The 27230-nt window shown below is 40.2% G+C and overlaps 3 protein-coding genes across 7 annotated transcripts; 1 reads left to right on the top strand and 2 right to left on the bottom strand.

Moving 5' to 3' along the window:
- Positions 1–329: 329 nt before the first annotated feature.
- LOC115800998 (putative methyltransferase DDB_G0268948) lies at positions 330–26430 on the bottom strand. 5 transcript variants are annotated; one of them, XM_030758676.1, is made up of 7 exons: positions 26048–26430; positions 5251–5645; positions 4979–5139; positions 4147–4363; positions 1286–1386; positions 936–1073; positions 330–820 (listed from the first exon to the last, which is right to left on the bottom strand). In XM_030758676.1, the coding sequence occupies exons 2-7, from the start codon at positions 5359–5361 to the stop codon at positions 730–732; spliced, it is 819 nt and encodes a 272-aa protein (XP_030614536.1). In that variant the 5' UTR covers positions 5362–5645; positions 26048–26430; the 3' UTR covers positions 330–729. The 5 variants fall into 5 exon arrangements, with proteins under 5 accessions (XP_030614536.1, XP_030614537.1, XP_030614535.1 ...); XM_030758677.1 differs by having other exon boundaries at positions 5251–5641; XM_030758675.1 differs by lacking the exon at positions 26048–26430 and adding an exon at positions 5794–6030.
- On the bottom strand, positions 8408–16886 carry LOC115801000 (putative methyltransferase DDB_G0268948). Its single transcript, XM_030758679.1, has 7 exons — positions 15501–16886; positions 14410–14789; positions 14138–14298; positions 13121–13337; positions 9968–10068; positions 9603–9740; positions 8408–9432 (listed from the first exon to the last, which is right to left on the bottom strand). Exons 2-7 carry the CDS (start codon positions 14518–14520, stop codon positions 9342–9344), a joined length of 819 nt encoding a protein of 272 aa, XP_030614539.1. The 5' UTR covers positions 14521–14789; positions 15501–16886; the 3' UTR covers positions 8408–9341.
- LOC115800634 (olfactory receptor 6N1-like) lies at positions 22352–23281 on the top strand. Its single transcript, XM_030758115.1, has one exon. The coding sequence runs from the start codon at positions 22352–22354 to the stop codon at positions 23279–23281; it is 930 nt and encodes a 309-aa protein (XP_030613975.1).
- Positions 26431–27230: the final 800 nt, after the last annotated feature.

Here is a 27230-nt window from a genome sequence, read left to right as displayed (position 1 = left end):
TATTTTGATGTCTACTGGCCTGGGTCTTACAAAGCATGGTATCACATATACTTCACAGGAAGGGTGCTCCATAATGCTAATCTCCCATGCAGTCCATGATATAGGCCACTATTTTTAGTTTCAAGTTTTCTGGCATTGGGGTACCTTAGAGGAATGAAGGGATTATTTTCATGAGAAAAAAAAGAAATCTAAAGAAGTAAATGTGATGAACTTCAGTGATATTTCTTCTTGGACCCAGGATCATGACAATATTTGCCGGAGAAAACCAAACATGTTATTCACACACCCTTTTGTGTACAACCGCTAGAGGTCGCTTAATTATAAGATGCAATTATCGGTGGTAAAAACGAGCCTGCACAAATAACCTGAGTCAGTTTTACATTGTTTCTATTGGAAATAATAAAGAAGGGACACTGTAGTTACAAAAAACAAGTAGGCCGCCCACAATGTCATAACTTCCCACATGTGACACTGTGGTAGGCTGGTTAATTTCAAAAGATCTTTCCAGGCATGTAACCTCTGAGTGTGCATGTCAGACTAAAAGGGTGGCACTGGAGAATGGTTGTCGGGTTATTCACGACAAAATGAAACACATGTCCTGTTAAAAAACAGCATCTGCTGATGAAACCAAGGTTTATTTATTATGAGTATTCATTCAACATGAACACTCAGCACATCACTGAAGTTTATATATCTCACATTGATACACACTGAATGATGAAGTGTTGATTAATGTGGTTTGGATGCCAGGATGCAGTAATACTCCAGTTCATGCTCTATTTCAGTGTCAGGAGATGTGACTCCCATCTCTTCAAGGAACCTGTAAGAGGTGCAGCGACACAAAACTGTTCAGTTTAGATTCCCAAAAAGTATAACTAACATTACACTAAAAGGCATGTACAGTTAAAATATCTGAATGTGCGTGTGCAAGTGACCTCTTCTGAGTGTTGAACAGCAGGTCTTCAGCACCTTTGGGGTCTTTTAAAGTGTAGGCTTGGACCATGGACCAAGTCTGAATGAAACCCACCAGATTGCTCACTGAGATCAAAGACTTTGCTTGAAAACAATCAATCCTGTTGGAGCAGTAAAATAAATACAATTATTTGGATGAGAAAACACCAAAAATATCTTCCATAAACCACAAGATTGCTTTGTAACACCTAGCTTACAAAATTACTTCAGCTTAGGCTTCCATTAACAGGTTAATACTGCTTCAGTCTGTTAGGGGCAGCAGATAACGGTAGTTTATTCAGCTAGATTAGACATTGTTTAAGGTTAGGTTTACCTTTCTTTGTCTGGAAAGGGAATGGCAGAGTACAGCTCTTCCAGCTTATTATCAGCTACAGCTACTGGGTTGCTTGTGTATGGCTGCAGCGACTGCTTCATCTGAAAGTGAGTTAAGACAGATGTGTTTAGGAGTTAAATTGAGCCCCTGTTTGTTAAATGAATAAATTGTTAATTCACTTCAACACAATTTTATTTATACAGCGCCAAATCATAACAAACAGTCACCTCAAGGCACTTTATATTGTAAGGTAAAGACCCTACAATGATTACAGAGAAAACCCAACAGTCAAAACGACTCCCTATGAGCAAACACTTGGCGACAGTAAGAAGGGAAATCCCCCTTTTAACAGGAAGAAATCTCTGGCAGAACCAGGCTAAGGGAGGGGCAGTCATCTGCACCGACCGGTAGGGGCTGAGGGGAGAGAGACAGGACAAAAGACATGCTGTGGAAGAGAGCCAGACATTAATAATAACTAGTGATTAATACAGAGTGGTGTATAAATAGAGTAAAAAGAGTGAAATGAATGAATGAAAAAAAATACTCAGTGCATTATGGGAACCCCCCAGCAGCCTAGGTCTATAGCAACATAACTAAGGGACAGTTCAGGGTCACATGATCAAGCCCTACCTATAAGCTTTATCATAAAGGAAAGTTTTCAGCCTAATCTTAAAAATAGAGAGGGTGTCTGTCTCCCAAATCCACACTGGGAGCTGGTTAAACAAAAGAGGGGCCTGAAAGCTGAAGGCTCTGCCTCCCATTCTACTCTTAAGTATCCTAGGAACCACAAGTAATCCAGCAGTCTGAGAACAAAGTGCTCTATTGGGGTGATATGAGGTCTTTAAGATAAGACGGGGCCTGATTATTCAAGACCTTGTATGTGAGAAGAAGAATTTTAAATTTAATTCTGGATTTAACAGGAGCCAATAAAGACAAGCCAATATGGGAGAAAAATGCTCTCTCTTCTAGTTTCTAGTCCCTGTCAGTACTCTAGCTGCAGCATTTTGAACCAACTGAAGGCTTTTCAGGGAGCTTTTAGGACAGCCTGATAATAATGAATTACAATAGTCCAGCCTAAAAGTAATAAATGCATGAATTAGATTTTCAGCATCACTTTGAGAAAGGATGTTTCTAATTTTAGAAATATTGTGCAAATGCAAAAAACCAGCACATATTTGTTTAATATGACATATCCTGGTCAAAAATGACTCCTAGATTTCTCACAGTGTTACTGGAGGCCAAAGTAATGCCATCCAGAGTAAGTATCTGATTAGACAAAATGTTTCTAAGATTTGTGGGGCCGAGCACAAGAACATCAGTTTTATCTGAATTTAGAAGCAGGAAATTGGAGGTCATCCAGGCCTTAATGTCTTTAAGACATTCCTGCAGTTCAGCTAACTGATGTGTGTCATCTGGCTTCATGGATAGATGAAGCTGGGAATCATCTGTATAACAATGAAACTGTATGCAGTGCTTTCTAATAATACTGCCTAAGGGAAGCATGTATAGTGTAAATAAAATTGGTCCTAGCACAGAACCCTGTGGAACTCCATAATTAAACTTAGTGTGTGAAGAAGTCTCACCATTCACACAAACAAATTGGAGTCTATTAGATAAATATGATTCAAACCACTGCAGAGCAGTACCTTTAATACCTATGGCATGCTCTAATCTCTGCAATAAAACTTTATGGTCAACAGTATCAAAAGCTGCACTGAGGTCCAACAGGACAAGCACAGAGATGAGTCCACTGTCAGAAGCAAAAAGAAGATCATTTGTAACCTTCACTAATGCTGTTTCTGTACTGTGATGAATTCTGAAACCTGACTGAAACTCTTCAAATAAACCGTTCCTCTGCAGATGATCAGTTAGCTGTTTTACAACTACTCTTTCAAGAATCTTTGAGAGAAAAGGAAGGTTGGAGATTAACTAAGACATCTGGGTGAAGTTATGCCTTTTAAAGTAATGATTTAATTACTGCCACCTTAAAATCCTGTGGTACATAGCCAACTATTAAAGATAGATCATATTTAAGATTGAAATATCAATTAATGGCAGGACTTTGTTGAGCAGTCTAATATCACATCTGAGTAGGTGTAACTGGGTGTCATTACTGCTGACATAAATTATTATCTTACCAAATCTATGTTTAGCCTTGGCCAACGGTTTCAAATTTCCTTGAATGTCACCTGCTGTGGCCCCTGGAAGACATGGTTGCTGGTGAGGCTACCTTCATGTTTCTCAAAACAGAGTTGCCAATAACCAGAGGTTATTCCTTGGCAGGTGTCGCCAAGTGGGGAAAAACGGTTAGAGAAATGAACGAGTTGGTGATTTACTGGGGGCTTCTGTTTAGGACTATGCTTCCCCCTCACAGTCACCCAGCCGGCTTACTTTCCAGTGTTGTGTTATTTTTAATTACTCCCTGGAAGTGGCCACTTGTGCATCTGCATTTGTGATGCATGCTGGATCTCTTCTGTGTCAAAACGGGGGCCCTTCAACTTGAATTTTGGCTATAAAACTTAAGACGAACAGGTGGTAATCAAAAATGAAATTTGAGTGCCCAAATAAAGCCTTTTGCTGTGTGTTAATGCACAATACCAGGTCCCACTGTTCTGGGTGTTTAAGTTGAATGTCCTTCTTCTTCTTCCTTCTTATTGTGTCAGTCTGATGCATGAGTTGATGTTTCCTCTCTGCACAAGTTTGAGCGCCAGGGTGATAATGCAAATGCACCCATAAATTTTTGAGTAGAACTGGAGATTTTCTTAAAACTAAGAGGAGCACTGAACATGGTGCATAGACGCACAAGGAAATGAACTTTAACATTACTCTAATTATCAGTAGGCATTGGAGTCTGCACCTACCTCTTCATAGATGTTTTTGAGCCTGTCTCCACAGTCCTGGTAGTAGAGTTTGGTGTTATGATCACTGAAGCCCAGCAGAGCCATGCAGCCTCCAGGTTTCAAGACCCGACTTGCTTCTGCTAGAAACCTTGGCTGATCAAACCAGTGGGCTGCTGAAGCCGCTGTCAGAAGGTCTACAGATGCATCTGAAAATGGAAGCTCTTCTGCTGTCCCCTTTCTGCAAATGCAACAGACAGATCTCCTATGTAGACTACCAGTGTTAAGAGATACTTCTACCTAGTTAGCTAAAAATATAGTACCAATCAGCACCAGTACCACTGAGTCAGATGAATACCTTCGTCTATTTTTTAAACCCAGTTTTCCTCTTTTATGTTTAAACTTCATACATACCCCCCCCCCCCCAAAAAAAAGGAGGAATGGTTTTAGAGGTTGGGTTTTCATGGCTGAGCAACTGTGTCCAAGCCTTACATGGTATAAAACACGATGCCACTGAACTCTAGAACAGTGAAGACGTGTTCTCTGGAATGATGAATTACTTGTTAGACGAATCTTCTGGCGGTCTGGCGGTTGCCATGAGAACAGTACTTGACCCAATGCAGTCTGACTGCAAGTATAAAGTTTGGTGGAGGGGGGATTATGGTGTGGGGCTGGTTTTTTTAACTCCCTATAGATAAATAATGGGATGTTACTCAAGCTCATATGTGTGTTAAGGCAGACAAGCAAATACCTTTCACAATATAGTGTAAGAAACAGATGCTGTTCATTTCTGTTCACTACACACACTCCCATAGGCAGAAGACTGTTAGCTTAGCTTACCTACACACACTCCTACCTGTATGTGATGTTAGAGTACCCTGGCACAGCTCTGGCTTCCTCCAATTGACCCTCACTGATGTCAAGACCCACCACTTCCTTGAAGTGCGGTGCCAGTAGACGTGAATTCTGACCAGTTCCACATCCCAGATCGACTGCCAGCTCATGTGGCTGTCCCTTCTGCAGATATAAACAGGACTTTAGTGCTTGTTAATACCTTTCCTTAAGAAAGGGCTTCAAATGCAATGATAATATGCACTGTGTTAACATTTCATTTTAGACATAGCATACCTTTTTATCTAAATACTGAATGATAACATCCATGAGCCCTTTTGGAGGTGTAAAGCGATACTTTTGGTAGATGCCAGCATGATCCTTCCCTTCAAACAGCCGGTATGCCATTGAACTGCCTTTTCACGCTTCTGCTGCTCTTTACAACTATGGCTTTTCTAATCTGTGCTGCAAAACAGCCTTCTTTGTGGAGCAAAGTTCGTCTTTGTTGTCCTTCAGTCTCTTGTTTGATGTTAATTGCTGTTCTTTTAATGTAGTTTGCCTTCTGTATATCTTCTCTTGTCTTCTTGCTACAGTCCTTGTTAAAGCTGTTCCCTGTCAGGACACACACACTGCACTCTTGTTTGCCTTTGACTTCGCACACACTTGCTGAAGTTGCGTTTTTCCACACCTATCTTGTTTAAAAGAGAAGCAGGGGGAAAAAAAAAAAAAGATCACAGATCTGACCAATCATTAACATCAAGCTGCACTCTCAAAGGTAAGCGTAGAGGTTCATTTAAAACACAGCAAAATGTAAAACTGACACAGAAAAATGTTTCTTACTAGTTGAAAGGTGCCTCTGAAGCCAGGAACTAAACTCAGCTGCAGATTTGTTAACAATGCATAACAGAGGCAGGACCTCCTCCTTAACCCTTTCATGGAGGAATTTCTACAGATTGTACTTTAACTGCCTTATACTGACATATTAACAAAATGGACACATTACATTTTTTTGTCACTACACTGCATGAGTTCAAGTTCAAACACAAAACATGATTATGACTGACACCCATTTTTCCATTCAGATTTTTATTGCATTTTATGTTGGAACCTAATATCCCAAGTTCCTTACAGCATATCTTGAAGATAGATACCTGAGGAGATCAAAACAATTTATTTTAACAAAGTGTCAGCCAGGATTCATGGATTAAAAAAAAAAAAAAAAGATTCTTATCTTAATTCTGCATTGTTTTTTCCAGAATATAACATGCAGTAACACCTGATGGTATAACCCTTATGCCAAGTTCCATTATTTTTTATATTGTAACAACATAATAGCGTGACACTGGGAAGTCTTTTTTAAGAGAATTAAGGACATCCCTTCTGTGGGGCTCCAGGTGGCCTAATGCCAGTTGGGCACAATGTATTTGTCTATAACGTTAGATGTAATGCAGCCCCTTTCTGTTCATTTATAATGGTCTATGGTTCATTTATCATTTCATGCTTGAGTCCAAAGGCCAGCTTTGCTAGAAAGGCATGTGCCATTATTTGCTAGAAAGGCACGGCGCTGGGAATGCCTGGCAGAGACCCCGGTCTGCAAGATCTTCGACTCCCACCACTGGTAGAGCTTCAACAGCATTCCGAAGGTGTCATGGTGTGCTGTGTGGCAGGAGAGGGCAGACCCCAAAAATGCAGGACTCATAAGTGAACCTAACTAAAAGGGTTGTTTATTGAGACAGGATGACTGAACAGAGCTACACAGGGTTGGACGGGAGCCAGAACTAAAAAAACAGACCTAAAGTACAGGGAACACGAGACTGCCAAAATAAAACAGGAAACACTTAATGAGGTATAGGCTTAACACAGGGAACTGGCACACAGAGGAAACCAAACAGGGACCAAGGCACAGGGAAACAGACAAAGAGAAACACAGACATAGGACAGAGACGCCGACAAGTCAAAATACTGGGAATATGAAAACACAGGAGGTCCCGGATATGAGAAAAGGACAAAACAGACACAAGAACACTGACGCAGGGGAGACAGGGCCAAAGGGAACTAGAAAACCACAACTGATAACAAAGCAAGAACTAAGATGAACAATGAAACCCAAAACAAGCTTGGAAATAACAAAACTCAGTGAAAACATAACTAAACACAAAACGCTGGGCACACGGACCAGGACCATGACAGAGGGAGGCTGAGGACACTGAGTCTGAATGGACCATGTTCTGCACATCCATTGTTTAAGCTGCTGCTCAGAGCTGTGGTTGCAAGGTGGTTGGTGCCTGTCGTGGTGGCCAGATGGTGGTCACAGAAGTGAAGGGAGCCATCAAGCTGAAGAAGGAGTCCTATATGGCTTGGTTAGCCTGTGGACTCTGGAGGCAGCTCATGGGTACTGGTAGGCCAAGCGGACCGTGGCTTGGGTGGTGGCTGAAGCAAAAACTCGGGTGAGGGAGGAGTTTGGTGAGGCCATGGAAAAAAACTAACTTGAAGCGATTCTGGCAAACCGTCAGGTGACTGAGTGCTATCCTCACATCTTTTATAGTGCAGGTGGGGCACTGCTGACTACAAATGAGGCTATAGTCAGTTGGTGAAAGGAATACTATAAGGACCTCCTTAATCCCACTGACATGCCTTCTGCAGTGTAAGCAGGGTCTGGAGATGAGGGGGATGACTTGCCTATCACTTGAGGTGAGGTCACTGAGGTGGTTAAACAACTCCTTGGTGGCAGGGCCCCTGGGGTGGACATCTGTAAGTCGAACCTCGGGTTCAGGAACAATGCGGTTTTCGTCCTGGTCTCAGAACACTGGACCAGCTCTTCATCCTCTCAAGGACATTTGAGTACGCATGGGAGTGGCTCATCCAGTCTACATGTGTTTTATGTTCTTGCAGAAGGCATTCGACCGCGTCCCTCTGGGTATCCTGTGGTGGTTGCTGCGGGAGTACAGAGTATCTGGCCTGCTGTTGTAGGTCATTCAGTCCCTGTACAACTGCAGCAAGAGCTTGGCCCGTATTGCTGGCTATAAGTCAGATTGCTTCCCTGTGGATGTTGGACTTCATCAGATCTGCTCTTTGTCACCAATTCTGCTCATAATTTTTATGGACAGAATTTCTAGGCCAAGTGGCGGAAGGCTTCCACTTTGGTGGTCTCAGAATCTCATCTCTGCTTTTTGTAGATGATGCAGTTCTGTTGGCTTCACCAGATGGTTGCCTCCAACTTGCAGTGGAACGTTTCACAGCTGAATGTGAAGTGGCTAGCATGAGAATTAGCACCACTAAGTCTGAGGCCAGAAAAGGGTGGAGTGCCCACTCAAGCTGGATGGATGTTGTGTTAAAAAAAAAAAAAAAAAGATCTGTAAATACAGCATCTGCTGATGAAACCAAGGTTTATTTATTATATGTATTCATTCAACATGAACAGTCAGCACATCACTGAAGTTCATATATCTCACAATGATATACATTAAATGTAGGGCCGGGACTTTAACGCGTTAATTTCGATTAATTAATTACAAAGATTTTAATGCGTTAAAAATTTTATTAATCACATTTTTTTAAAGTTTGGAGCTGGAACCTTTGTATTCGCGTGTTCTAGCACGCCTGTAAATCTGATGCACAAGCGACATTCGCAAACAACAACGATGGACGACAAAGCTAGCTAGCAAGCCCTGCCACTTCTGTCCCATGTGAGACGGTGTTCTCACTTGCTGGGAACATCATCCAGAAGAAAAGAGCAGCCTTAAGATCTGAAAATGTGAACAGGCTCGTTTGTCTCAGTAACTGGCTCAAGGAGAAAAAGTAGCCTCAGTGTTATATGTTTTGGTTGTACAAAATATTGCAGGTTGAATGTTGTGTTAAATTCTAAGCTCTTAAATGCAATATGTTGTTTTGCCATAATTCTGTTGTTACTTTAGAAATAGCACTTTAATTTTTGTTTACACCAGATGTTAAACTCTCACAAGAGTTGCAATATTGTATAGTTGTTTTATTTATTTTTAATTTTTACAGCTCTGTACAAGAAATGGTGCTATCATTATTGTCTAGTGTGCTGTTTACATTAATTTTTTTTATTTTTCAAATAAGTTAAACAATCAGGGGTTCCTGAAATACTTGAAATCTGAATAACTATAATAACACTTTGCCCAATCTGTTGGTTTAATAACAATTAAAAGAAAAACTTTCAAAAAGCAATAAACATGTTTGTTGTTAAGCACATACATCTATTCATTCAAAATTTTAGTAGCAAAAGGATTTTTTTTAATTGAAAATGTTTAATTTGTTGATATATGGATTGCGATTAATTGTGATTAATTAATTACAGACCCTGTAATTAACTCAATTAAAGTTTTTAATCGAGTCCCATCACTAATTAAATGCTGAAGTGTTGATCAATGTGGTTTGGATGCCAGGATGCAGAAATACTCCAGTTCATGCTCTATTTCAGTGTCAGGAGATGTGACTCCCATCTCTTCAAGGAACCTGTAAGAGGTGCAGTGACAAAAACGGTTCAGACAGTTTAGATTCCCAAAAAGTATAACTAAAATTACACTAAAAGGCATGTACAGTTAAAATATCTGAATGTGTGTGTGTGTGTGTGTGTGTGTGTGTGTGTGTGTGTGTGTGTGTGTGTGTGTGTGTGTGCAAGTGACCTCTTCTCAGTGTTGAACAGCAGGTCTTCAGCACCTTTGGGGTCTTTTAAACTGTAAACTTGGAACATGGAACAGCTCTGAATGAAACCCACCAGATTGCTCACTGAGATCAAAGACTTTGCTTGAAAACAATCAATCCTGTTGGAGCAGTAAAAAAAAAAAAACAATTATTTGGATGAAAAAACACCAAAAATATCTTCCATAAACCACAAGATTACTTTGTAACACCTAGCTGACAAAATTATTTCAGCTTAGGCTTCCATTAACAGGTTAATGCTGCTTCCCTCTGTTCGAGGCTGCAGATAATGGTGGTTTATTCAGATAGATTAGATGTAAATTAAGGTTAGGTATGTGTCTGTGTTTACCTTTCTTTGTCTGGAAATGGAATGGCAGAGTACAGCTCTTCCAGCTTATTATCAGCTACAGCTACTCGGTTGCTTGTGTATGGCTGCAGCAACTGCTTCACCTGAAAGTAAATTAACACAGATGTGTTTAGGAGCGTAGGAGTTAACGTGAGCTCTCGTTTGTGAAATTTTTTTTGTTAAGTTTTTCATGGGCGCAAACCACTCAAGTCTGCTGCTGAACCCACAAATGCATTTTCCTTACAAATGTGTAACCATTTAAGGCAAAATAAGCACATTTTCCAACAGTATAAGATTTATAGAAGAGAAGCATTGTTACAACAAAGAAAGAATCAACTAACATAAATTTCCTTACTCTTTGTGTAAGATGTTTAAGATGTGTAAGATGCAGATGTTTAACCTTCTCCAATATATCCTAGGGACTTCTTCCACTTTAGAGGGATTCAAAATAAAAATGAATTACTGCTTTGCTTCGTTCCCTGGGATTTAAGTTGAAAGGCTCAACCTGTCAGTGACTCCAGTACAATCCCAGTGGAGTGTGTTTAACCTGTTAACTGGCAGTGTACCGCCCTTGGTACATTTGTCATGCTTCAGAGTTTGCAGGTTCATATCATCACAATAATGCTACAGTCCGCCATCACGATGGTTTTATATGGCAGGCTAGACCCTCCCAATTGGATTGACACCTCATACGGCCAACCATGTTAAGAAATGGGTTTTCCAGAGCCAATAAAAACCAGAGAGCGTCACGTAGCTTCTCTGGACATGCCCCAAATGTTCTCCAATCGTTCTGATTGGTCAACTCTGACCCAAAATCAAAAACCACAGCTGTATAGCCAATAAAATTCCTGACACGTGGGTATATGGCACCTTGGGGTTTGTTTTCACATGAATCCACAAGCTTCAAGCGTAATCAGTGCTCCCTCCATGTGTGAAACTGAGCAGGTTTACAATACTTTTTCTCACCAACGGGTTGTCAGAATGCGTCAAAAACAGGCTGTATTTATTCAACAAAGTGACTAAATGACTTACGAGAGTGGATTATAATTTATTAGAGGACTTCGTCGCTGATTCGACTGGTTTTACGGCTGAAGAATCCCACAATCAAACAGCTGTTACTCACAAAAGGTGATTATAGTAAGTGTAACTTTTTATTCTCAGCTCGTCTTCGTATTATATGCAGTTTAGATGTAAATATGAATGTAATGGTGAGCTTGACATGCACCATTACACAAAAAATATCACTGTATGCTGTTGTTACGCCACTTATATTGTGAGTGTGTGTGTGCGATTATGTGTGCTGCTGTACATATGGAAATTTACAATAGCAGTCTTTGGGGGCAGGGAAGGTGTGCAATAGGCCTCGATGGGGCTTTGACGGGGGTCCTTATTATGTTTATTATGGCAGGATGCAAAGGACAATGGCTCAGAGCTGATTTTTATGTCTATAATTATAATTAATTCATACTATCAGTAAAGTTGTGTATAGCAGAGGATTCCTCTGTGTATTATATTTCATTAGAGCCCTCATTGATGACTGTATGTTGAAGCATTGAGGAGTTACAGCCATTTGAAGTTTGTATATCAGGCATCGTCCCATTGGTGCCACTTGGAGTCTCCAAATGGCACAAGTTGAACAACACCTGGATATCAACACACAAAAACTTGTCCAAAACAGTAGGTTTTTGTGCTATTTTGATCAAATTTGAAATACAAGTAGACAAGACTTCATTCTACAGTTTAATTTTATTTTCCAGTCCATACCTTCAACACTCAGTGTGTAGTTACATAAAAATAAACATGAAAAATCTAGGGGAGGCAAAAATTGTCTAATTTTTCTTGTGTTCCAAACTTAATAGCTACATAGTAATTACAGTTAAAGCATTTTTGACTGCAGAAATGAAAAATATAGCTTGTCATCTTCACAAAGAGACCAAGCTTTTGCATGTACTCCAAAGAGTTCAAGAACAGCAGCTGATTTAATTTGGGTATACTTTCGGTGCCGCCAGTTAACAGGTTAAGTTGACTGCCACAGAGCTGAACCCCAGTGATGTTTGGGGCAAGGCAAATTCAGAAACTATAGGTTGCTATTTTTGCCTTTGGCATTTATAGTGTGTATAATTTTTATTTCTAACTCTAACACTTTTATTATTCTTATATGTGGGTGTGTAATTTTATATTTATATATATTTTAATCGTTTTCCTTTTCCTTCTCCTTTATGACTCAGCAAAGTTCAGGAGTTGGGAGGGGGCTGTGGTCAAGCCAAGCCATAGTTCTGTGACCAAGCCACCCCTTTCCTTTGCATGGTTTGAAAATTATTTACTGTTTTTTTTTCATTTGGCACCTTTTTTGTTTTTTGGATTTGTGCAAGTGTGTGGCGTGTTTGTTTTTCTCCTTTTTTACAGTAAATGGAGTGGAGTGTTCTCCCCTCTGAGTTTTTGTTGTACTGAGGACCTATTTGTATTTTATTCATATTTTATCACCTTTTATTCTTAATTGTGGCTTATACACATTTTTATTTCATTCAAATGGTTTTTATTACATCTGTAAAACTTTACCTTGTAATAAAATTTCCCCCAAACCTGTCTGTTTTTTAAATTCTAACTGGATAAATTATGAGTCACTTCTGTATTTTTTTAACCCAATCTCCTTTTTCCAGACACTTTAAACATTTTTTTTTTTTCAAAAGTAGTGGACTTTGAGGTGTAATCAAAAAGTGGACTTTCCCCATGAAATTCAAAAACCTTACTTGGTTTAACTTCAGCCACTAACTTATTTAAGGCTGTCTCTGAATCACTTTCAGTTCACCTGCTATTTTTAATTACTTCCTGGAAGTGGCCACTTGTGCATCTGCATTTGTGATACATGCTGGACCTCCTCTTTGTCAAAACAGGGGCCCTTCAACTTGAATTTTGCCTATGAAACTAAAGACAAGCAGGTGGTGATCACAAATGACATTTAAGAGTCCAAAAAAAGCCTTTTGTTGTGTGTCAATGCACAATACCAGGTACCACTGTTCTGGGTATTTAAGTTGAATGTCCTTCTTCAGACACCTCAGGACATTACAGGAGCTTTGTCAAGCACTTGAAGTGATGTGCTATGTTCAGGATTGCACATTATTCTAATTATCAGTAGTCTTTGGAGTTTGCACCTACCTCTTCATAGATGTTTTTGAGCCTGTCTCCACAGTCCTGGTAGTAGAGTTTGGTGTTATGATCACTGAAGCCCAGTAGAGCCATGCAGCCTCCAGGTTTCAAGACCCGACTTGCCTCTGCTAGAAACCTTGACTGATCAAACCAGTGGGCTGCTGAAGCTGCTGTCAGAAGGTCTACAGATGCATCTGAAAATGGAAGCTCTTCTGCTGTCCCCTTTCTGCAAATGCAACAGACAGATCTCCTATGTAGACTACCCACATAAAGATATTATTCTACCTAGTCTGCTAAGGGATGATTCACATCGACATTTTCCAGAGCGTTCAAAGCGTACTGTTTTTCAGACCCCCTGTTTCGTATAGATATCCAGCATGACTTTTTCATCACATTGGGATCTGATGTGTTTTCAAAGTGTTTCTTTAATTTTTTTTTTTTTTTTGAGCAGTTTAGGTTTGCTATTTAGTAAGTACCTTGAGCAGGGAATTTACAGTACCAACAGAAATGACCCTCAAATTATGGACTACTATAAAAACATAGCCCAGATATTAAACAGCAATAAGGGGAACATACATGTCTCAAAGGAGTGGTTTGACATTACATCACAATGTAATGTTACATTACATTACTTTCTTGCTGTGAGTAAGATACACTATATTGCCAAAAATATTCACTCACACATCCAAGACCTTTGGGATATAATAGAGCGGAGACTGCGAGTCAGGACCTCACAAGTACGTGTTTGGAAGAATGGTCAGAAATTCCCATAAACACTCCTAAACCTTGTGGAAAGCCTTCCCAGAAGAGCTGAAGCTGTTGCTGCAAAGTGTGGGCCAGCATCATAATAAACCCTATGGATTAAGAATGAGATGTCACTCTAGTTCATGTGCGTGTTAAGGAAGACAAGCAAGTACCTTTGGCAATATAGTGTAAGAAGAAGGATGCTGCTCATTTCTGTTCACTAAACACACTCCCATAGGCAGCAGACTGCTAGCTTAGCTTACCTACACACACTCCCTTTACCTGTATGTGATGTTAGAGTACCCTGGCACAGCTCTGGCTTCCTCCAATTGACCCTCACTGATGTCAAGACCCACCACTTCCTTGAAGTGCGGTGCCAGTAGACGTGAATTCTGACCAGTTCCACATCCCAGATCGACTGCCAGCTCATGTGGCTGTCCCTTCTGCAGATATAAACAGGACTTTAGTGCTTGTTAATACCTTTCCTTAAGAAAGGGCTTCAAATGCAATCATAATATGCACTGTGTTAACATTCCATTTTAGACATAGCATACCTTTTTATCTAAATACTGAATGATAACATCCATGAGCCTTTTTGGAGGTGTAAAGCGATACTTTTGGTAGATAGTAGCATGATCCTTCCCTTCAAACAGCCGGTATGCCATTGAACTGCCTTTTCACGCTTCTGCTGCTCTTTACAACTATGGCTTTTCTAATCTGTGCTGCAAAACAGCCTTCTTTGTGGAGCAAAGTTCGTCTTTGTTGTCCTTCAGTCTCGTTTGATTTTAATTGCTTTTCTTTTAATGTAGTTTGCCTTCTGTATATCTTCTCTTGTCTTCTTGCTACAGTCCTTGTTAAAGCTGTCAGGACACACACTGCACTCTTGTTTGCCTTTGACTTCCCACACTTGGAGTGGAGTGGAGTTTTTCCACACCTATCTCATTCAAAAGGCATGCAGAGAAAAAAACCCCACAAACAATCATTAACATCAAGCTGTAGTCTCAAAGGTAAAAGTAGAGGTTCATTTAAAACACAGGAAAAAGTAAAACTGGCATAGAAAAATGTTTCTTACTAGCTGAAAGGTGCCTCTGAAGCCAGGAGCTAACCTGAGCTGCAGATTTGTTAACAATGCACAACAAAGTATTGAAGCTATGCTGTAGTGACGCGAGACTTCGATTGATTACGAGAATCTTGGCAGCGTTGAGCATGACGGTGCTTCATTGATAACAAACATTAGTTTTCTCTGCCAATTTATTTACAGAAAGCCTTAAAGTAATAAAATATAAATATAAAATATAAATATAAAATATTTCTAGATAGATTTTCAATACTTTTAACATGCTGGAGCATGGCGAACAGGATCTGGACAGTTTAGTGTTTCGAGCCAGTTGTCATGGGGAAACCGGACAAGACGCCGACTCCCTCCACCAACAAAAGAGCTCCGTCCACCAAGGGGAGCCACCCTGAAGACTCCCCAGATGCGGCCTCTCCACATACTAAGCAATGTCGTGGACATTTTGGAGTCAATAAATACCAAACTGTCTAGCTTTGATGCCCACCTGGCCTCAGTAGAAATCCTCCACAAAGAGTTTCAGGCTCTGTGGGAGTCTGTAGAGTTTCGCCAGCAGCAGGTGGAAACACTCACCGCAAAAAACACTGTCCTTGGAGAGTCAGTGAAATCCCTCACTGAGGGAATGACCTAAAAGGGTTATCGAGCTCCAGGCCCGCAGCATGAGGGAAAACCTTGTGTTCTCAGGCATGCTAGAGAATGAGAGAGAAGACAGAAGAAGATCCTGAAACTACAGTAGAAGTGATTATACAAACTCACCCAAAGCTCCTGGAAAGGCATCACCTTTCACCGTGTTCCACCGCCTGGCAGGGAAGCAACCCGGAAGATGCAGACCCAAATACGAACACTTCAAGCAAAAAGAGCTTCTCAAGAGTGTGAATGATCAGTTTCCAAAGGAAATCCTGGAGTGACACAAAGTCCTGTTCCTGATCCAAAAAAAAGTTACTGGAAGGAGGCTCCCGGGCTGTCATCGCAGTCGCTAAACTTTATGTCAATGGACAGGTATACCGTGACCAGATTACTATGCCATGGCTGTATTGATTGATCAGGTGATCTGTATACACAATGCCTTTTTCTGATTCGTTCCTTTTGCTCTCATTTTCATCAGTTCACTGGGTTAATAACAGCATCTCCTAAAGCCCCAGGTTCAAATGGTTTTCCAGCAGTTTTATAAAGAATTCTGTGCTAGCACCCACTTTTTTCAGAATGGTGACTCAAATTGAGAATGATCTCACACACAATCTCCAAACATGAACTCTGCCAACATTCGCCTGCTTCTTAAACCAGGCAATCACCATCCAGCTACCATCCAATTTCACTTGCAAATACAGACCTTAAAATAATTTGCAACCTGCTTACCAGAAGATTTGAAAAGATCGATCTGGTTTTGACAAGGGTAGACACTCAGTTAGTAATACACATAGACTAATAAATGTAATAGATTACTGCTCCATTAACAAGTTAGAAACCACAGTTCTCTCCTTAGATACAGAGATAGCACTGACCAGGTAAACTGGAAATTCCTATTAGCAGTCCTACACTAATTTGGATTTGGTCTATTTTTCAAAAACTGGATCAAAACAGTAAAAGGTCCCCAAAGGCATTGTTTAGGACAAACAGTTTTACTTCCCTAAGTCTGGAGTCCTCATGAGCTGAAAATTTAAAAAATTATTTGTGTGTTACTCATTGTAATAATTTACTTTTTATTGCATTTTATGACAGAGCCTAATATCCCAAGTTCCTTACAGTATATCTTCAAGATAGAAACCTGAGGAGGTCAAAACTAATTTATTTTTAAAAGGTGTCATTAAAAAAAAAAATCTTATTTAATTCTCTATCTTTTACCAGAATATAACATGCAGTAACACCTGATTTTATAACCCTTATGGCAATTTTTATTATTTTTAATATTATAACAACACAATAGTGTGCCACTGGGCAGCACCGTGGTGCGGTGGTTAGTACTGCTGCTTCACAGTTAGAATAACATCTAGAAGGCCTGGGTTCAATTCACCTTGGCCCAGGCCTCTCTCTCTCTCTCTCTCTCTCTCTCTCCCTGTGTCTGCGTGGGTTTCCTCCAGGTACTCCGGTTTCCTCCCACAGTCCAAAGACATGCAGTTACTGGGGTCAGGTGTGGATGATTGGACGGTGTGGATGGCTGTCTCTCTGTGTTAGCCCGGCGACAGACTGGTGACCTGTACAGGGTGTACCCTACCTCTCGCCCTTTGGCAGCTGGGATAGGCTTCAGCACCCCCACGACCCTGAATAGGATAAGCAGAAGAGAATGGATGGATGGATGGACTTCTTTGGGGCTCCAGGTGGCCTAATACCAGTTGGGCACACTGTATGTGCATATAATCTTAGGAGCCATAGGCGTAGGAACCGGGGGGGACGGAGGGGACGTGTCCCCCCCAATATTGGAGACAGGCGCATTTGTTCCACCCAAATATTACACCGCGGAGGAGAAAAATACTTGATTTTGAAATCTTTAACTTGTGTGCTTTTATTTTGAAGGCGTAACAATTATCTATGCATTAGTAACAATTATCTATGTATTGGTAACATTTGTGTGTGCACTGGTAACATTTATGTGTGCATTTGTAACAATTATCTATGTATTGGTAACATTTGTGTGTGCACTGGTAACAATTATCTATGCATTAGTAACAATTATCTATGTATTGGTAACATTTGTGTGTGCACTGGTAACATTTATGTGTGCATTTGTAATAATTATCTATGTATTGGTAACATTTATGTATGGACTGGTAACAATTACATATGCATTGGTAACAATTATCTGTGCTCAAGCCAGTTTGCCCAAGTCTTACAATTATAAAACATATACATATGTAAATTATACATGCAATAATATAGGCGTACACAACACTATTTTTCCAAGAAACATTTGAAAAAGAAGAAAGTAAAAGATCAAATATCATTTTTTTTAATGCTTTGCTCAGAGTATTCATGGATCTGTCAGGTTTCCAATATGTGTCCCCCCCAATAGTAAACTCATTCCTACACCCCTGTTAGGAGCCCCTTTCTGTTCATTTATGGTGCCATGTCATTTATCATTTTATGCTTGAGTCCAGAGGCCAGCTTTGCTAGAAAGACACGTGCCATTTTGATGCTATGTATATTGCATCAAAGTGAGAACGTTTATGACTGCTACATCATAGATTTCTACAAACAAGTTCAACAGGTCAGTCAGCTGGTTTCACTTGTACATTTGTCACAGTTTGTTGTTCATCTATTGACCACTTGCTAAACTGAAAAACATTTTTGTTTTGATTTGGTAACCCAGCACAGCCCTCTGGGCATTGCAAAGTATGTTTAATTGCTCTTGTGGGATAATAAAGACGATGACCTGTTGACCATTTCCAACTTGAGCAGTAAACCATCCCATGGGCTCTCATTAATTTCAACCTCATTAAACATTGTACCAGAGGAGCTGAATTAAACACACGTTTATGGACTACAACTTACCCGTGCTCACTATACTGACACTAATCCCCCATGCTCTGTATTTTGGCACCTGAAGGAGATACACCTGAGGATTCATAGTCGTGATGGACATCTAGAGTGTCCAAGGGGACTCATGCAATTCTTTTCAATATACTTGCATCATTCATAGCCTGTGTGTGTGTTTGTGACAAGTTGTTTTGAAAGTTTATCCTAAAGACTGCTTGAAGCTTTACATATTTTTGCCTGTTCTAATAAATCCTTTATGTATGTGAATCCTTTTGTAATATTCCATTGCACACCACTGTATGTATATAAATACACATGTATGGAGTTCATACCTTTAGTTGCTGCTTGTTTGTGGGTCTCTCTGCATCTAGTTTTGTATTTAGTAACTGGAAATGGGTTGAGATCAGGTGACTGACTTGGCCATGGAAGAAAATCCTATTTGTTTGCCTTGAAAAGCTCATTTTTGATTTTGCAGTATACAGAGTATTTTTTCCACTACCTCTATCATTAAGCACATCAATAAATATTAGTTGATACCGTTCCATTGGCAGCCATACGTGCCCAACAATGCCTCCACAATCTATGAGAGATGATATGGAATGTTTTGGATTTTCAGCTGTTCCTTTCTTTCTCCATACTTTAAATATAACTAGTGTTTTGTACCTTGTTGTAACCTCTCTACATGAAGGTGTCTTGAGTGTAGATTTTCATAGTGATAAACCTCCTCAGTGTTCTTGACTTGGTTAGGTGTTGTGAAGGGTTTTTTTATAACCAAGGAAAGAATTCTGTGATCATACATTTTAATTATCTTCTGTGATCTTTCAGGCTTTTCAGTGATGCTGAGTCAGCAGTGCATTACTTCCTTTAGAGAATGTACCAGGCTGATTTGGCCACTCCTAAAGTTTTTGCTCTTCCTCTCTGTGTCATAGTCCTGTACTGGTTTGTCTTTGTTTTGGAATCTCTAGCTCTCCGAGTCCAGGAAGAGCTAAGCAGATGTCCCTCCTCCTTCTAGATGGAACCAGAGTTCCGTTTCCCCAGAATCCCCTATCCCGTGGTCAGTCCTGCACCCATAGACACCTCAGAATCCTCACTCATTATTGCAAATCTCCTTTGAACAATAAAGACAGTAAAGATCAACAATCCAGTCTCTTTGAGTCTTGCATTTGAGTCCACCAGTAATTATTGGTCCATGCAGCCTGTGACACTTTGATAGTTTATTTTGATTTTTTTCACCCTAATGATCGTTGACCTGCACTCTCTTTGGACCTCATACTGAGAGTTTCATTGAAAAGCTGCCAAATGCAAGTTCAACATATGGAATCAATTCCAGATATTTTAACTGCTTAATTTGTCACAAAATAACAAGGACACGAGGCTCATTTTCCAATGAGACTACTTGCCAGTCATTTGTCCAACTACTTTTGAGCCTCTGATACGGGGGGGAGGGGGGGCACATATTGTGGTGCACTACAGTGGCAGTCCCTATTCGTGAATAGTCTGCTGAGCTCAGTGAGCTGAGAAAGATGTCCGATTTATATTTGTATGGTCTTGAGCTTACAATATAAAGCGCTTTGAAGCAACTATTGTGATTTGGTGCTATATACGAGATAAATAAAACTGAATTGAATCGTGAGTGAAAAAACAAAGTATAACTGGCAACCTGGAAGTGTTTGGGGTTTAGGACAGGTGATCCAGGTTTCCCTTGAGAAACAGGCTAAGACTTAAAACTGGAATGATCCCCCAAGTGACATCAGACAAGCATCAGTTGTGACTGTCTTTAAATCTAAGCTCAAGCTGTCCTTTTGGAAGCGGCTGCTTGCTGGAACTATGGTTGGAGAATTGGTTGTTACTGTGCTATTTTTAGTAAATGTCCACATGCCTGTGCTGGTAATGAAATGGTTCAGCTCCACAGATAAAGGCCCAGTTTCTTTGTTACAGAGCACTTCATGTAAGCAGCCATCTATCTTAATTACCATGTTGTTTTACTATATCCATTAGGGTATAGCTGTCAGGTTACAGTGCAGGATACACATACTGTAGCCCAGAGATATGAACAGATGGAGGTGCATGTGGGAAAATAAATGTCTAAGGCTGTCAGATAGGACATTAGTGCATAGTCAGTGTGATGTGGGAAAGCCTTCAGTAATAGGTAAATTTAAGGTTAATAGCGGTTGTCGGTATCATGGAAGTTGGCAGCGCCTCAAACCAAGCAGAGTATTCCCAGTAATGAAGTATGTCTGAAACATGTCTGAAGCAGGCTATCTTCTGCTCTCTGCTACAAGTCAGAAAGTGCGATTTAAGATATGTCCCAAACTGATTTTCCCTACACTGTATGAAAACACCTGCAGACTGTGAGCACTGCATAACCCAGCCAGCACAACCCACTCAACCAAGAATAGCACATATAGTAACAATATAAAAATTACTTGAACAAACTACTATTTCTTATACCAACTAGAGGCATCAAAAAAGTTTGTTTACTCAGAATATCTCCTACATTTCTAGCTCCAATGATTTATATCACCAGCAGCAGATACCTACACTCACCAGCCACTTTATAAGGTACATCATTAACACAAACATCTAATCTGCCAGTCACAAACTCAGTGTATTTAGGCATGGTTAAGACAGTCTGCTGGAGTTCAAACAGAGCATCAGAATGGGGAAGAAAGCTGATTTAATTGACTTTTGATGTGACATGACTGTCGGACTAGTCTGAGTATTTCAGCAACCTGATTTTCCCGCACAGCCATCTCGAGGGTTTACAAAGAAGAAGCTATTTTTGGCTGCTCCCAGTTTTTATCTGGTAGAGTTTTATGCCAGATGCCCTTCCTGACACAACCCCAAAAGGGACATGCTTCTCTAGCTGGAATCAAACCAGCAACCTTTCATTTGCCCAGTAACTGTGTTACCCATTAAACTATGGCTGGCCCAGAAAAGAGGAACTATTTAGTGAGTTCTCTGGGCCAAATGGCCAAACTGCATTTACCTGATAGGCAGGTCGTAGCAGCTCAAATAACCACTCGTTACTTTGAACAGCAGAAAATTACACTGGGTATCACTCATGTCAGCTAAGAAGAGGAAACTGGGGCTACAATTTGGCTCACTAAAATTGGAAAACAGATCAGAAAAACATCGATAAGTCTCAATTTCTGGTAGGGTCAGAATTTGATGTAAACAACATAAAAATATGGATCCATCCTGCCTTGTATCAATGGTTCAGGCAGCTGGTAATGGTATAATAGTCGGGGGGACATTTTTCTAGAACACTTTTGGTCCCTTTATCATTTATTCATTGCTCAGACACCACAGCCTACCTGGTGACCACAGAACACAGAAACTGTGATTCTATTATGTCCATATGGAACAGAATCTGAGAAATGAATCTGCATCATGTAGAATTAAGGCAATTCTAAAGTCAAAGGGAGGTCTAACCCAGTGCTTACAAGGTATACCTAATAAAGAGTCCCATGAGTTTATCACTATAATAAATAGAATGTGTATATACTTTTTAAAAACATATAAATATTATACATAATGTGTAAATGCTGTTGTGAGCAAACTGACATGGTCCGTTTTAAATTCCCTACGGAGTGATAACTGTCAACTGTTGTCATGCATTTTCGTGTGACTAGTTAAAGAGGCTCTCAGCACCTCTCCTAATCCACAGTGGTTACCTGCTCTTCCACAGACCACACACAGACATCACGAGGAACTTTTAGTTGTAGTGAATCTTTTAAAAAAAAACAAAAAACAAATGTATGTTTTACATTTGTTAACTGACACAATATTTTTGTTCTCTTGTGTAGTTCTGTGTTGTTCAGTGTACCTGTCATTGCCTCAGCTAATATTAAAACCGACCTGTGACTAAACAGGAAACTAAAAGTTGCAGCTGCACTAAGGATACTCAACAGGTTATCATCAGATCATCTGCTGTACTGCCTATGGGGTAAATGGAAAACTATACTCATCCACCGTATTTTAATCTTACAATGTTCATGAACATAAGAAATTACCGCTACCCAATATTTGTCTTGTGTTTCCTGTTGTATGCTTTTATTATCTCAGCGAATCTTGTCATAGTAGTAGTAATATCAAGAGAGAAAACTTTACATGAGCCCATGTACATTTTTATTATGTGCCTCTCGATGAACTCTCTGTACGGCTCTGGTGGCTTTTTCTTCAGATTTCTAAGAGATCTTCTGTCTGACTCTCAATTGATCTCCCGTTCAGCTTGTTTCACTCAGATCTATATCATTTACACCTATGCATCCTATGAGCTTACCATTTTAGGTATAATGGCATATGACCGGTTTGTTGCTATATGCCAGCCTTTGCATTACCACAACAAACTAACTTCAAGGATAATCTCTAAGTTGCTTGCCTTTGCATGGATCTATCCAGCCTTTTCAGTTGCAGCCTGTGTTTATCTGGCCTCCACACTTCCCCTGTGTGGCAATAAGATACCAAAGGTATTTTGTGCTAACTGGCCTGTTGTAAAATTGTCATGTGTGCCTACAGTGATCAATAACATTATTGGCATGTTTGTGACCATAACCACAGTGTTTCTGCCACTTACTTTTGTCTTGTATACATATATGCAAATTTTCCTTGTTTGCAGGAAGCGCTCTTCAGCGTTCAAGGGCAAAGTCATAAAGAGCTGCATGCCACACATTATTACTTTTGTCAATTATTCTATTACTGTGTTTTGTGATATTGCCCTCAGCAGAATTGACCTTGAAGAGCTCAATCCATTTCTGGGCATCATTCTGTCACTGGAGTTTGTTGTGATTCCCCCAATTTTGAATCCTCTCATGTATGGCTTAAAGTTGCCAGAAATTAGAAAATGTATCTTAAGAAAGATACCATGCCTAATCAGATAAATCTTATATAGCAATAAGAATGGTGTAAATAACCTGTGTTGTTTCTATTAAAAAATGTTCTTTCATTATCTCCTTGAAAGAATCAAATAAACACACATTAAAGTTAAATGGGGATAATAGTTCTGCTAAGAATAACTTTGTTTTAATAGTATAAGTATATACAGATAGATTCACATTTGATCATTAATGTTAAAGCATGCTCCCTTTGTTTTCCTTGTTGAATGTCAAAAATGCTTTTGATGTATTTAGTAAGTCTGATGCAGTCAGGTGCACATGAATGACAAACAAATGGTTTTTGATATAAAGTGGTGTAATTTTGTTGATATAAATGTGAAAATCAAGCATAGAAATTGATGTCAATCCTTTTTGCCCTTCAAAAAAGTGACCATAATAAATGTGATGTACTCAAACGAATGCTAAAATGTGCATTTTATTAATGCAAACTGTCTGTTTTACTTTTTGGAATAATTTTGTCATATCAAATAATTTTGTTAATATAAATGTGAAAAGTAAGCATGAAATTGGATGTCTTTTTTTTGACAAGACAACACGAGATTTGGACAAGAAAACATTCGATGCCCTTTAAAAAAGTGACAATCAATAAATGTGATATACTCAAACTAATGGGAAAGTTAGTATTTTGTTAAATATTTAATTGAATACATTTTAACAAATTTGTCACATGGAAAAAATTCCTGCAGCCCTACAATTTTTCCACCTCCAAATAACAAATATGTTCTCCCCGTGTCTGCAAGTACGCCTGCTTCTAGTTTATGAACTGTTGTCTGTCTGTATGTGCTGGCCCATAATGGCAACCTGTCTCAATATATGACAGCTTGACCCTGAATTGGATAAGTGGACACAGTGCAACAAACCATATCACCACACAACCACACAAAGATGCTTAGCTGGGATCGACCGTCACACCATCCCACATGCTGTACCTGCGTTACAGCTCTGTTTTACTGCTGTTAAAAATGCAATCACTGATGGGCTCTCATTCTGACCAGATTCTCCAAACACTTGAAGACATATTGCTGTAATGAACTTCTTATAATCAGGCCTTCTGAATATCAGCTTTCTGACCTACAAGCTCTATTATGTTTACAATTTAATGTACCAGAGGCAGTACAGTGGTGCAGTGGTTAGCCGCTTAACTGCTTGTACATAATGTGCCAAAGGTAGCAGTTGGCTTTATACTCTTTCATAATACCAGTCTCAAATGTTATTTTCAAACTATAGATAGTATATAAATGTCACGAAACGGCTGTGTGGCAGGCAGGAAGGAGGACCCCAGTGCAGGATACTTGAAGCAGAGGTCAAATATAAACTCAGCTTTATTTACCAGTGCAAATAAAAGGCCAGACTGGGCAGGACCAGTGGCATGAAATGCAAAACAAAAGTAAACTTGACTTGAAATCCAGAAACAAGGCAAACCAACAGGAATCCCAAAGTGAGGACACAATGACGACAACGCGACAACAGGCAGAGAAAATACGGGACTTAAATACACAGGAGGGCTGATGAGGGAAGTGGAAACAGGTGGGAACACAGGTGACGCTGATTACCTTGACGAGACCAGGGGAAACCAAACTGAACACAACAGACAGGGATCAGATGACTATCAAAACAGGCTCCACATCCCTTCTCTGGAGGGATTTTCTCCCCTTCAGTGCCGGCCTCCAGCCAAGAGGCTCCGTCTCTACTGCTGACCTCCTGGCCCACCACCAGAGGGTCTCCGTCACCTCCATTGTTGCTGACCTCCTGCCCTACCTTCTCATTACAAGGCCCCTTGCCAAGATTCCGGAGAGGTCCTGTTTCCTCTGTTGTTGTCAACCCCCCTGTTAAGCCACTGGAGTGCTCCTGCTTCTCACGCTGCTGGCCTTCAGTCTTGCTTCCTCATTTCTGGGCCCAAGCCAAGCCTCTGGGGGGGCTTCGTTGCCTCGGTCATTGGCCGCCTCCGTTGCAGTGTACTGGCCAGCAACCTGAAGGGTTTCTCTGCCTAGCTCCTCCTCCAGGTCGACCCCCTAAACTGTTCCTTTGCTTTGCCTGGCACTCATGAATTGCTGGTTGCTCTGACCTGTGGCAGGGCCAACTTCCTGAACTGCAGTCCCTGTTATCTGGACCTTCATGTTCCCTGTTTTTTTGTTTGGATCCTTCGCTCTGCACACTCTTATTACATGACAACACAGCAAGCAGTGGTATTTGCTAGAAAATATTTAAAAAAAGGTTATAAAAGGCACCAGCACTGCGCTGAGAGACCCTGTTTGATGGCCTGAACTAGTTTTAGCTGATATAGTCAGTAGTGACCAATACACCTGTGAGTCAAAGCAGCCACAGTCTTAATTTGAGTGACTTTAGCCTTTTGAACAGGCTGTAAACATGTTAAACATCTTAATGTGAAAAGTGTGATTAACTACTGGAGCCAGCCTCAAGTGGCCAACTTTGGCCCCTGGAACATAATCACCTCAGTACTTATAAGAAATTGTTTTTAATCTGCTTGCCTGGTTAAATAAAGGTTATATTTAATATTTATTTCAATTTTCAATTCTTATGTATGACCAGGGTTTATTTTTATGTCCTGTTTGGTGATTATTACATTTGAACATACATGAATACTCAGCGAACTTCAAAAGTAGTGCGGTTTCATTCCTGACCATTGATTGGCTGATCTGAGATCTCAGTCCGGTAGTGCTGTAGTCTACTTTGACAGCCGCATGTGGTGGTTGTTGTTGTTGTGTATTTTGTTTTTCCCTTTGAGCTTACCTTCACTCTCCGCCGGGTGTCAAGCAGTTAGATTCCACGGATTTGGCGCTTCAATCAGTGTTCAGCACCTTTACTCTTTTTCATATGGGTCAGGACTCAGTGCGGGAAACGCTGGTAAAAGCGGATCTCAGCCTAACACAGGGATAATTTATCCTCCAGGCTCAGCAAGTCCAACGTCGCCTCGGGACACTCAGCTGGGAGGAGCAAGCTACCGGATCAGGAATTCATCAAAGAGACAGCTCAGGGGTGGACAACCCCAATTCACCCTGGCGCAGTAAGTCACACATGCTGGTTAAACCTGGTGGATCTGCCTGTTTGTTGTTAAAAAACTTCAGGACACTTTGTTTGGAAGTGCCGGGAACACTTCCTTGTTTTGATCCCGCGTTGGCTGGAAAACCCGAAGTGGAGTTTTTTGGGAGGCGTTTCTGTCCTTTGAACTGACTAGAATGAACTGGGGATTGATAAAACCCGGAGTGGATTTCTTTTCCTTATAAATGAACTGAAGTACTCAGAGTGGACTGAAATATATGGGACTATCCTGAACTGAAATTCCTGAGTTAATGGTTGTTTTTTATGTGTTTTGTTGTACGGTATGGGTGTTTGAATACATATATAGTTTTTTGTGTCATTGATAAACAGAATTGGGTGTTTTTATTTGATGTTCAGAGTTTTAAGTTTCCCATTTCTTGCACCCTTTGTGTGGTTTGTAAGGTAACAAAGCTGTCAATCTGTAAAATCTTACATGTCAGGAGACAGAGACCTGGTTGGCACCCCAAAAGACCAAACTTACTGTAAACCTTAGACTGTCACACTTTACTTGATAAGGACGAAGAGAGGAGCGGGGAGATCAGATGCTGTGAGGCATGGGTTACACTTATTTCTCTCAGTCAATAATGTCTCTGTAATAACAATTTTTTTTTTCAAGTTTAAATTAAACGGTGAACGGTGAATTATTTCTCAGTTTGCTGTACTTACATCATTACTTACATCATTTCCTGGTGAATGTTTCTATTGGTGTGACCATCATCTTGGACAGGAATCTCCATGAACCTGTGTATCTTCTGTGTGTGTGCTTTTTTTTTTTTTTTTTTTTTTTTTTTGCATTAATGCACTTTATGGGACAACTGATTTCTGAATGAATGAATGAATGAATACCTTTATTAGTCTCACAGTGGGGAAATTA

The sequence above is a fragment of the Archocentrus centrarchus genome, chromosome 21 (assembly GCF_007364275.1).
Source record: "Archocentrus centrarchus isolate MPI-CPG fArcCen1 chromosome 21, fArcCen1, whole genome shotgun sequence".
Lineage (NCBI taxonomy): Eukaryota > Metazoa > Chordata > Actinopteri > Cichliformes > Cichlidae > Archocentrus > Archocentrus centrarchus.
Note: the sequence above shows the minus strand (reverse complement) of the source record. Positions and strands in the feature narration are given on the sequence as shown.

Excerpts from the sequence above, each read along its gene's own strand:
- LOC115800634 (XM_030758115.1), top strand. The coding sequence starts at position 22,352 with ATGGAAAACTATACTCATCCACCGTATTTTAATCTTACAATGTTCATG.
- LOC115801000 (XM_030758679.1), bottom strand. The coding sequence starts at position 14,520 with ATGGCATACCGGCTGTTTGAAGGGAAGGATCATGCTACTATCTACCAA. Across the intron at positions 14,299-14,409 it reads TTCAGTATTTAGATAAAAAG|AAGGGACAGCCACATGAGCT; the intron begins GTATGCTATGTC and ends TTATATCTGCAG. Across the intron at positions 9,741-9,967 it reads CCATTTCCAGACAAAGAAAG|GATTGATTGTTTTCAAGCAA; the intron begins GTAAACACAGAC and ends CTGCTCCAACAG.
- LOC115800998 (XM_030758676.1), bottom strand. The coding sequence starts at position 5,361 with ATGGCATACCGGCTGTTTGAAGGGAAGGATCATGCTGGCATCTACCAA. Across the intron at positions 4,364-4,978 it reads TACTCTAACATCACATACAG|AAAGGGGACAGCAGAAGAGC; the intron begins GTAGGAGTGTGT and ends TTGCATTTGCAG. Across the intron at positions 1,074-1,285 it reads CCCTTTCCAGACAAAGAAAG|GATTGATTGTTTTCAAGCAA; the intron begins GTAAACCTAACC and ends CTGCTCCAACAG.